General features: G+C 33.7%; 2 protein-coding genes across 2 annotated transcripts; one reads left to right on the top strand and one right to left on the bottom strand.

Moving 5' to 3' along the window:
• Nucleotides 1-2,521: 2,521 nt before the first annotated feature.
• On the bottom strand, nt 2,522-3,424 carry LOC21385259 (ethylene-responsive transcription factor 1B). The gene has a single exon (XM_024175739.1). It carries the CDS (start codon nt 3,404-3,406, stop codon nt 2,573-2,575), a length of 834 nt encoding a protein of 277 aa, XP_024031507.1. The 5' UTR covers nt 3,407-3,424; the 3' UTR covers nt 2,522-2,572.
• A 6,508-nt stretch (nt 3,425-9,932) lies between these two features.
• On the top strand, nt 9,933-11,734 carry LOC21385258 (GDSL esterase/lipase At5g45960; the record flags this gene model as incomplete). Its single annotated transcript, XM_010113627.2, has 3 exons — nt 9,933-10,322; nt 10,716-10,846; nt 11,501-11,734. Coding segments are annotated over exons 1-3 (675 nt in total), but the record flags the coding sequence as incomplete, so codon positions are not given.
• Nucleotides 11,735-12,224: the final 490 nt, after the last annotated feature.

The following is a 12,224-nucleotide window of genomic DNA, read 5'->3' as shown; positions in this document are numbered from 1 at the left end:
CATTATCTAATGTTATAGCCATTACTTTATCTCTTAATCTAAATTCATCAATCACTTTAAAATTATATTATATATTAAATCCGTGCTATGTGATCCTAAAACACATTTAAAACCTAATATTCTCTTATCTAAATCAAATCCTTTAAAGTAATGTCCGGTTACAGCTAAATAATCTTTATTGACAACGGCAAACTAAATATTTGTCATTAACGCAACGCATCTGCTAGTCGAGTGTAAAAGGTTTATTAATGCTTCTTTTTCTTTTTTAAATAATTTTAATAAATTTTTCCTAAGAGTAGTTTTTGAAGTGAACTGTGCATTAGGATTATGTACAACTTTAGTATATCGTTGCCAATTAGGATGCTCTACAAAACTAAGTGGTTGATCTAATGCAGCTATCATTCGCGCAACTTCTATACGATCTACTTGCGGATCGTATTTCTAAGTGGTTAGACCACCGGTTGCGCGATCAAAAGATAATTATGTTTGGCAGAGTTCGGGTCCACCAGACTGGCTAAGCTTTTGAAGACACTTTTTAGAGTGCCTTCTCATGTGTGTGGTGCTGTGAATAGTGTCACCTTGTAATTTAGATAAACAATATTTACACTGAGCTATATGTTTAGTATTACCTTCATTGTCGATCTCCTCAATTGAAGTGATCCCAAACTGTCGAGGTGCGCTTTCATTTCCTCTTGGAGGTTGTAACACTTGCAGACGCAGTCACACTTGCACTCGCCGCTTCTCCACGCCCACCACCATTGCGACCACGAACTCCAGTACATCCGCCAGGGCTCGGATTAGCAGATTCCTGCGTAACAAATTCATTAGTGGGAAATTGTCATTCTTCCACGTTATGTTGAGCATCAATGGGAATACCACTGTAACCAAAAGAATCCATTATAAAAAAATAAGAGCGATTTGAAAGAGAAAGCTTTAGGATATTGTGATAGTTTTTGGAAAAATTGTGAGAGAAATTTGAGATATTGAGAGAGATTGAGAGAAATTGAGAGGGATTGTGAGAGTCCAAAAAATTCGGGCCTCGGGCCGGCCAGCCGGCCCAAAGTTTCAACACTATGTAAGGCCTGTTTTTAACCAGGTGTCACTAAGAGTGTTATAACATTTTTTGTAACACTGATGACAAATACATGCAGATGGATATATTTTTTCTTTGATTCAACAACAACAAATTATAAGTGCAGAAAGATTAACAAAAACATAAAAGACACAAGGAATTGATATCGCAGTTCGGCGCGCACACCTACATCTGCGGGGTCACGCCCAGACAGTGAACAATTCACTAAGATCAAAGGATTACAAACACCAATCAGACTTAGACACCCAAAGACTCCCTCCTCGACGTTGTTGCCGCCATGTCGAATCTCCTTAATGACCTTGTCTAGCGAGTACCATTCATATTCAAACTGCACGGCGAAATCCTTTCGGCTGGCAATGTGTTTTTCCCAAAAGCTTCTAATCCTTCTTCGAAGGATGATCTTCAATCAACACTTAAAGACTCACTCTCACATAGACGTTTTCTAAATATTTATTCTATAAAAACCATGCCCCAAATGTATCTTTTAATTACCCAATATTTTTTTATAGGCTACACCACTCACGTACACCACTTATGTATATATAGCAAAGTTGCTCATGTGCCTACCTTTGTGAAGTACGTGAAGATCACATCAATATGATTTTATGCTTAAATCATATATCTCCACAAGATTAGCTTCACGCAATCAATCAGCTTCTCACGCCAACAAAAACCTCTAGCTCTCATGCAAGGTAAGTTTCCAATAAACAATTCTCACATACCCAAAATACAATTCACACACCCACTAAGCAGTACACATTTTTTCAAAAATAATTCATCCAAAAACTACAATCAGCCCCATGACTTTCATGTTACTAGAAACAACCTATCACAAAATCAATCGAATATTCTTTTCTCAAATAACTCTCCCAATTATTCTTTGAAATTACCTTGCCAAAATCTGATTTGCATCAACAAAAACATTCCATATTCAGAGCAATCAAGCAACTAAAATCACCTCTGATCTTCTCCATAAACGCCAGTTGCCAAAAATACATATTTTTAAATTTTTACATCAAATGGCAACAAATTGCCAACTAAAGTCCTAACAAAATATATATATATATATATATATATCGATAAATGGTAACTTTATAAATATGAATTATCCAAACGGTCATATCTAACAACCTTTTATAATTTGGATATGCTTCTAAATATATAACAAATTAGCGATAATTAGTACATGTGTTTTCTGCTGAATAACTTTTCGTTTTTAACACTAATTAATATTCTATGAGGAACAAAGCCTCTAGGCCTCTTGATAGAATGTGTGACTAGAAACTACAAGAAATTTGCACACCAACGAATTAAGTATTACCTAATTGGACTCTCAAACATGAACACAATTTTGTGTATGACACTTGAATCAATAGTGTATTCCCATCTTTACCAAAAAAAAAAAAAAAAAATAGTGTATTCCCTTCCTCTCTTCATGCTTTTTGCAGGGCAAGTCACAATTTTCACAGATATAATCAATCATAAGGTAGACAACAAACTATCCAAGAAGTCACTCCCCAAATCCTCAAACTCAAAAACATCAACATAATTGTTCTCAAACATGTTTTCCACACTTGCCTTTCTTCTCACTGCAGGCTGTTCAGTCATTACCATGCCATTTTCTTCCCACTCTCTTGAACCTCTTTTTCTTGGATTAGAAGCAATCAAGTCACGATTTCCGTAAGTGGCTGTCGATGAACAATTCGAATTGAATCCCGAGCCATCTTGTCCCACAGCCTTAGCAACCGTCTCAAGAGGGAAGTTTAGGTAAGCCTTGGGGCCCCTGATTCTCAAGGCGGCCTTGTCATAAGCCAAGGCTGCTTCCTCTGCCGTGTCAAATGTCCCGAGCCAAACTCGAGCCCCATTCCTCGACGAGTCTCGTATTTCTGCTGCGTACTTACCCCACGGCCGCCTCCTCACCCCCCGGTAGTGCTTTGTCACCACCTTCTTTGCTCTCTCGGGGTCTGCTTCCTTGCCTTGATCGGCTGAATTGCCTTTGCAAGACTGCTCATCATGCCCCACATTGCTTTGATTAGGAAGAATTATACTGTCAAGAAGCTCTTCCCAAGTCTCAGCTCCCATCGATATCCACCTCCCAAGGCTCGGTAACCGTCGTAACATCGCCGCTGATCCATCTCCACCATCAAGGGGAGGCAATTCCTCCCGCGTTTTGGAGAACATTTCTGATGTGTTATTGCTTATAATATCTTCATTCACTACTTCTCCACTAATAAAGCTTGCCCAAACATTCTCAAGAATACCTTCCGATTGGTGATGCTGATCTCTATGAACTGCCATTGTTTTGGTTGTCATAAAAACTAGATCAAGCTCTCAAACTAATACAATTATTCTTTGAAATTATATACGGAATTAGAGGGAATTAGTTTGAGAGCTGAGAGATATGAAAATCTGATCAAACGCGTATTTTGAGCAGCTTGGATTTGCTTTTTTATGAATGGAAACTTGTGTTTCAAGTTAGCAGCGGAATTCACGGAGGAAATTAGGATTCAAGAACTTAGAGGAGAGGTGGATAAGTTTATGATATCCCATATTGACTTGTGTGCTTCTTCTAATAATTTCTGCGGTTTTCTCAATGTTGATTCTCTGTACTTCCAATTTTTTAATTGGTAAACGCGCCTATAATTCATGATTAATTACACAAGAAACTGAGTAGGAGAAGGATTGAAAGCTGGCTTGGAATAAACGTATTGACTTTTTTTTTTTTTTAAATTAATGTTGCTTATGCTTTGGTTACAAATTATTTTGCCACTTTTTGTACCTATCCTTGTCACAATATCTGATCAGGTTTGTTTTTTTCGAATTGAGCATTAAATTGCATTATGAAATTCTTAGGGTTCGTTTAGTTAGAGGATTCAAATCATGTGATTCGAATTATTTTCAATTTACGTGTATTTTTTATGAGAGAAAATACTGTAGCGAACCACGAATCATGATTCGAATCAGGGAACGAATCCCTCTACCAAACGCCCCCTTATTGTATTTTTCTTAGTGTGACATCTAATTTCTAGGAAGATTATTTTATTTTATTTTATTTTATTTTATTGTGTGTTGGGTTGTGTGGGAATGTTAATAAGGAATTAAAGGGGGTTTGATTCCAGATAAGGGTTTCGTTGGGTTTAGTCATTTTTAACCATTATTGAAGCTAGTTAGCCGCAAAAATGAAAAAAAAAAAAAAAAAAAAAAAAAAAAAAAAAAAAAAAAAAAGAAAAGAAGAAGAAGTGAAGTTGATAGGAAGCATAATGATTATGTGTACATCTGGAAAATAAAGGGAAAATGACTAACAACTTCACAGTTATTTTAATTTAATTTATTGAGAGATACATTCCTTAAACAACGTAGTTCTTAAATTACTCCACAAATACTCTCCTGGTTCCCAACAAAGATTGCTAGTCTTAATCAAAGTTTAAGAGGTGTTACACTTTCCAGACATTCCTTTCCCTGCCAGCTCTTTTCAGGTCTTGTATTACAATAAAACCACGAATTAGTTTTACTCATGCAACTGAAATCTGAATTGGGATTCAACACCACGAAAACCATAACGTTAGTACTTGTGGGAAACAGAACAAAAATAAATAATATAGCTCTATATGTACTTTTTTGCTTGAAAGTTCTCACATTTGCTTTCAATTGTTTTATATCCAATAGTTATTTTGAACCAAATGCAGTCTTTAAGTTAGCCAGATTAATCATTGATAATGGTCCTGTTCATCATCCCAAATAGACAGAGACCAATAAACTTATAGCCATACCCTGCTAAGGACCAATACTATTCCAATACTGATTCAAGTGAGTATGGTCACAAGTTTATAGTATTTTATCATGGTTGGGATGTTTGTAATTTAAAAAAAATAAAAAATAAAAATAAAAACTTGTTTTTATGTTTTTTTTTCTCAGCATAGTAACATGTGCATTAAGAAGCTATCTGAAATACAAGGCTGTTCCAATTTTATGCCTCTTCCAGAAAAGAAACCTGAAAAACCAAAAAGTTAACGTAGAAACTAACCCTCTTATATAATTCGAGCGTTTGCACGGCAACAATAAGGCTGGCACTTACTTGAGGCGCAAGTATAGCCACCTTGATCGACCAAGGAAAAAAAAGGTTGATTACTTGGCTAAGAATATATATAAAAAATAAAAATAAAAAGTCACACGCTTGACCATTAAAAAAATTGGGGGCTTTATGTGGTGTGCCAAAAATCAAGGGATAATATTCAGTAATATACCGAAGTGGCGATTATCTGAGTTCAATGAATTGGAAATGTGCTAATTATATGTATCAAAGAAATTGAAACCATTGGTGGGCTTGAATTTGAGTAGGACGTGTGTAATTAGCCAAAGAGTTTGACTAATCGTTTGCGTCCATTAGTAACTAAATATGCTCATACGTTTGCAAGTTGGAGGAGTTTGGTAAGAATCGCTAGCACTTACAAGAGGTTAAAGATGCACCTACTACTACTGTGTTATGAAGTCCAAGGCTAAAAGCTTGGAAAACTAATAGCCCGTTTAGTTCACACGTTCAATTCGGTGATTCTTAATTCTGAATTCAAATTTTATGAAAGAATTCATTAGCATAAACTTTTTTTGTTCACAATTTTTATGAGAAGAAAGAACTGTAATGGAATCGTAATCATAATTATGAGTTCAAACACGTTAAATAAATAAGCCTTAATTAATTTGGTAGTGAAATGTTGCGGTCTATCACTTTGTCTCTTTGTTAGCTGAGGAGCATTAAGGTGGAAGCAAATTCTTTATCCAATTTAATTTGTCTAGCACTTATCTGCAATCAATTTCGAAAGTTCTGATCGTCCGACTGTGGGAGGGTCCGTTCCCAAGTCAAGACCCATTTTGGTAGGCCTAGAATATATGGTGCGTCAAAGATCAACTGACAAAGCTCTTCGGTAGCAACGTCGTCTCAGAGGTTTGGCAAGAGGGATAAAAAAGGTATATAATCTAAGGTTTTTTTTTTTTTTGAAAAGGCCTATAATCTAAGTAATTATCGGTCTGATCTCATCGGCCCGATCATCGACACTCCTGACCGTCAGGCCGACCTAGTGCTCGTCGACCATACCTCGACAACAGTCATGGCTCATCAATCCAACCTAGGCGTTGGCCTGGCCTATCAATTCGCGATTTTTTCTTGTCTTTATGTAGAAAAAAAATCGTAGTAACCAATAACTATAAAACGAAAAAAAAAAAAAAAAAAAGAAGTGGTTTTCTAAACATTTAAACAGAAATCAAAAAATACAAACGCGAGAAAATATTTTTTTTTATTTTTATTAAAAAACAAAAATAAAAACATTATCAAACAGGGCAAAGTGTTTCTTGTTTTTAATTTTTTTTTAGACATAAATTTTAGGTTACAGTCACAACAAAAGCTCAGGTCTCCAATCAGTCAAGACCGGCAACATGGTCAAGCTAATAGGTTGGGAACAACGTCATAGATGTCTTGGGACAGGTGTCAAGGTCAGACAAGAACCGAGATCGGGGTGAGGACGATACGTTTGGACCGGGGTCAGGCTGACATACTGCGATTGCCACCAAGAAATGGGGCCTTGAGTTATGCAAATTTGTTAAGAGAAATGGGGCCAATGGGGCCTTGAGTGATGCGAATTTGTTAAGAGAAATGGTGTGGGTTGAAGACTGACATGAAGGCAGGGTATTCCTAGGATTGGCTTGTTTGACACTTTGATTCTAAGGGGTCATATTCGGTACGATCAGGGTATAAGTTGGTGATGAGTTCTCTATCCGAAGAAAGGAGTTTGGGTGACAGTGGGGATAAAAGTTGGTGGACTAAGTTATGGGGTCTTAGAATCCCTAACAAGGTCAAAAACTTTACGTGAAGTTTGTGTCCGATGTGCTCAAAAAATGTAGTCTAGTTGGCAGTCTTGTAGTCTTTGGCCTTAGATTGGGATGTTGAAAGGCTAGACTTTTGAAGGGCTGTGTGTGGAATGGTGCCGGGTTGCGGATGAGAGCAATTTGCTGATCTTCTGTGTTATTGCCCAGGCAATTTGGTCCTCTAGGAATTTCTTGTTTCATAGTGGCCGAACTCATTCTACAACGGAGGCGCTTGAGTTGGCAAGAAGCATATGACTGATGATTATCGATGGTTACATTTATATTGGTGGTCACCTCTAATATAAAAATTTGATGACGTATCGTGATAAGAGTTCAATTTTAATAATTGTCATTAATTTTTTTAGTCAAGTATTCAACTTATTATAACCGTCGATGAATATCTTATCGTTAAAATAATAATACCTATTAATAGATAAATATTATAGAAACTATTAAAACTACACCTATATGTATGTATATGGTGTAAGTATATGAGAAAAAGTATATATATAGTGTAATCATACGAGTAAAATTTCCTAAACAAATTCCGACCTTATAACCGAAGATATGAATTAAGGTAGTGCAGAAAAAAGGGCAAGGGCAAGCTACAGCAATAACTTCGGCTATTTAATTAATTACTCCACTAAGATCCCCATTATTATACGTGACAAATGTGATTGATTTGATTTATATCATATATGAATGGATTGGGCATTAATTAGTCTATTATACAGATGAGATTTGTCACTGATTTGATTTATATCATATATGAATGGATTGGGCATTAATTAGTCTATTATACAGATGAAGCTCAGACATCAAGTGGGATTTTTTTGTTCACACTTGACAGTATGAATATTCCAGTGTTCATATTGACCATGTATGTGATTGATTTGATTTATAACTTCGGCATCATAATGCTCAAAACTGATCATATTTTCTTTACATAAATGTAATCGAATCTTCCCAGTAGTATCAAACGATTAGGGCATGTTTTAATTATAGCAGAGCTTGCTTGAAGTTTTTGACATCCTGAACAGGGCCGGCTTGAGCAAATTTGAGCCTTAGGTATAAGTTTTAAAAAGGGCCTTTTTTCATATTAAAGAAAAAAAATTAATATACTAAGAATCAATTAAATCTATTTTAAATTTACTTTTCGTCTCAGCAATTAACTCTTTATATTCAAACTTATCTAAAAAAAAATTTTCAACAAAATTTATCCAACAAATAGCTATTGTAAATCCCAAACAATAATAATCAATAAATTGGCAAGAAAAAAGTATGATTTTCGTCTCAGCAATTAACTCTTTATATTCAAACTTATCTAAAAAAAAAAATTTCAACAAAATTTATCCAACAAATAGCTATTGTAAATCCCAAACAATAATAATCAATAAATTGGCAAGAAAAAAGTATGCAAGAAATATACCAACTTGAAAAACTCTTAAAATTAGGTTAATGAGTGTGTAGGAAAATAAGTAAAGTTAGAAATAAGACTCAAGAGAGATTAGATATAAAAATTAGATAAATATAATATGTATTTATAATTAAAGCTAATATAACCAGTTGATGTATAACATATGCAATATTTTATATATAGTAATCTGCGCGCGCGCACACATATATAGAAGATGTTTAAGGTGTTGAAACATAAAATTGTTGGTAGTGTTTGAAATTATTGTAAAATTTCAATATTGATATTCTCCTCTAAATAAGACTATTTGTGTGTATAATAACCCAAAATCTCATCCTTCAAAAAGAAAATTATCTTCACAATATTGATTTGTCCTTTTTTTATTTTATTGCAAAATGATCATAATAAATAGCTATAATTAATTAGGAGTATTACTTATATGGGGGCCTTAGGCAATTGCCTAATTGGCCTTAAGTAAGGGCCGGCTCTCATCCTGAGTGTAAGGATGACAATCTTACTTATGAATACGGGTACCTACCGGAAAAACCGGGATTTCGACACCAAACCGGTGACGTTTTGGTCAAAATGCCACGCCCTTTTCTCTTTTTTTTTTCTTTTTTTTTTCAAGTCCTTCCTTTTATTATTTCTCTGCTTTTATCCTAAAACTTATTTTTTTCTTCATTTTGATCCTTTTTATCCTTTTTTTAAAATTTTTCCCAAAAATTTATTTCTTTTTCGTTTTGGTTCCTTTTGTATTAAAACTTATTTATTTTCATCATTTTTTTTACCATTTCTTTTATTTTTACCCTGAAACATTATTTTTTTTTGTTCGGGTTTTTTTTTGCCCTAAAACATATTTATTTCTTAATTTTAGTCCTTTTTTACCCTTCTTTTATTTTTGTCATGAGATTTTATATTTTTGTTTTAGTTTCTTTTACCCTAAAACGTATTTATTTCTTCATTTTTGTTATTTTTGACCCTTTTTTAATTTTTAACTCGAAACACTATTTTTTCATTTTAGTCTTTTTTGCCCTAAATTTTATTTATATTTTCATTTTAGTTTTTTTTACCCCTTTTTTAACCTTCAAATCTTTATTTTTTTCCATATTTTTCTTTTTTGAGATTTTATATCCAAATTTTATGTACTTTTAATAATAATACGGACTTAACACCTGAATTACTCCCAAGTGCATCGTACGTGGAAATTAAACTAGTACATATAAAAACCAATCTAGTCCAATACGCTCCATCCAGCAATTTGTATCTCCTAATTTTTCCTTTAACCACTGAACGACACTTGTCATATATATTCAAGGGAATGCTTTAAGAAATATTAATCTTTTCCAACCAAGTTTTGTACTTGGAAAAGTTGGTTGAGACTAAAGAACATCTTAGGTTTAATGAGGAATGGTTTGGTTTCCAAACCACAGCAACCAATGGAAATTATATTTAAATAACAAAAATAGAAGTAAATTCCCAGACTAAGTATGGGTATTTTCGCCAATATATATATAAGATGTATAAAATAAGTGAGAAAGATGTCTAACTTAAAAGCATATAATTCTCACATTCATGATCAACAGGAAAAATAAAAATAAAAAATCAGTCACACCCTTTCGTGCTCATTTTCGTCCCTGCTTAGAGCTGTCATGGAACATCCAAATAAACGCCTTCAACTGCTACCCAAAATCTTTCTCATATTTCATCTATTATTATGGTGCATAATTTTCCAAGCTCAAGCTCTAACGCCTTCCAAACCAATAAAAACTTCAAAAAACAAGAACAGTGCTACTAGTGCTTCGGCCATCTTCGTGTTCGGAGACTCCACCTCCGACCCCGGAAACAACAACTACGTGGAGACCATTTTCAAGGGCAATTTTCTGCCTTACGGCAGAGATTTCGCCAACCGAATACCAACCGGAAGGTTCTCCAACGGACGGCTCAGCTCAGACTTCATAGGTAAGTGCAGTCACTTATTCATGTCATCTTTTGGAGTGGTAAGAATATTTGTTCTTTTTGACAAGATTTTAAGTCGAAATCACAATATTAAGCGGGCATCTATATATATATATATATATATATATATGGACAATCTTTTTCATAAAGGAATCTAAATGAGCATGTTATTTCTCGTTATATTATTACTGCATAATTTTTACATTTCTTTGGCTAAAAGAAAAAGATATTTTTAGGTACATTTATGTTGTAGAAATACATTATCCGTGCAATATTTTTATGCGTGGAAATCCATAGATGTTATATCCCTAGCTAAGTTCAGAGAGAGAAATTCAAATTTTTGGTTGATTTTGTTTTTTTTTTTTTTTTTTTTTTTTTTTTTTTTTTTTTGCGCAGCTTCATATTTGGGTCTAAAAGAGTATGTGCCTCCATATTTGGACCCAACTCTAACCACTAAAGAGTTGATGACCGGAGTAAGCTTCGCCTCCGCCGGCACCGGCTATGACCCGCTCACATCACAACTTAGTGTACGTAATATTCTCTCTTAGTTAATATCCTTACAGCTTCAACAAAATATAACCTTTGTTACACATTCGAGATATTTCTAGTTTAACATCTTTTGGATATTTTGTTTTGGAACGTACGGCTGTGAAAAGTTATCTTGGATGTGTATTCGGCTGTCTGAAAGAGACGACACAGAAAGATTAGCTGGAGTTGTCAGTCCTGGGAAATAGTAAATTTTTGACATTTTATTGTTCAAGTTTCTAAGATTTTGTCACGAATCACAAACAGAGCCACGATGTATATGTAATAAATATTGGTTCTATATAATTTAGTTTTATAATATATAAATCAAGGTTCTCTAAATTTTAAGAATGTCAATCTAGTTGAGATGTCGTAATTGATCTTGATACTAATTTTCTTATCTCTTTTGACTTAAAATAAAAAAATAAAATAAAAAATAGTTGTAAAACAGTAAAATAAAATTAGATGTGATATTTTTTGAGAGTTTTTTACTGTAAAAATTTAAAATTAAAAACTCAAATCGGTGAAATAAATGAGGTGTACAATAAACTCAAAATATCTACCTGTTTGGTGTTGTTTTTTACCCTTTTGGTTAACGTGTGACCAAGATTATATTTATCAATTTCACCATATTTTGCAATTTGCATGTATGTCAGAATGTGATTCCAGTACTAAAGCAACTGGAATATTTCAAAGAGTACAAGAAGAGGATTGAATTAGAAATTGGGAAGCAACAAACAGAAGATCATATCAAGAAGGCAATTTTCCTGATTAGCGCTGGAACAAATGACTTTGTTGTCAACTACTTTACTTTACCAATGCGAAGAAAGATCTTTACTGTGCCCAGCTACGAACAATTTGTGATTCAACATCTTAAACATTTCTTGCAGGTTCGATAATAATTTCCTATAAAGAGCTTTTTCTGTATTTATTTGTTTTCTATCTAGAGTTTTTTTTTTTAAAGTTAAATGTCACTATTTTTTTTATACGATATAGAGCTTATGAGTCCTATTATGTTAAAAAAAAAAAATGATACCATCAGAATTCGAATCTTAAACCACACGCACACACATCTAACCTGTTGAGTTAGCCTTAAGTGGCTAAATGTCATTAATTCAATGTATTAGCAATTTTAAAATAGTAATTTAAAAATGAGAACAGAAGAAAAACATTGATATATACCGTATCTTAATCTTGAAGCAAAGTTAGGGAATTAGTAAACACAACACAAGATAAGGACCCGTTTAGTTCACTGATTCGAGTTTTTAATTTAAATTGAAATATGATTTTATGTAAGAGCTTTTTACTGTAATAAAAAAATTAGATGTGAATGTTTCTAAGAGTTTTTTACTGTAGCAAAACTCGAATCGGTGAAATGAA

This window comes from Morus notabilis, unplaced genomic scaffold (assembly GCF_000414095.1).
Source record: "Morus notabilis unplaced genomic scaffold, ASM41409v2 Scaffold1496, whole genome shotgun sequence".
Classification (NCBI taxonomy): domain Eukaryota; kingdom Viridiplantae; phylum Streptophyta; class Magnoliopsida; order Rosales; family Moraceae; genus Morus; species Morus notabilis.
This window is presented reverse-complemented; position numbering and strand designations above follow the sequence as displayed.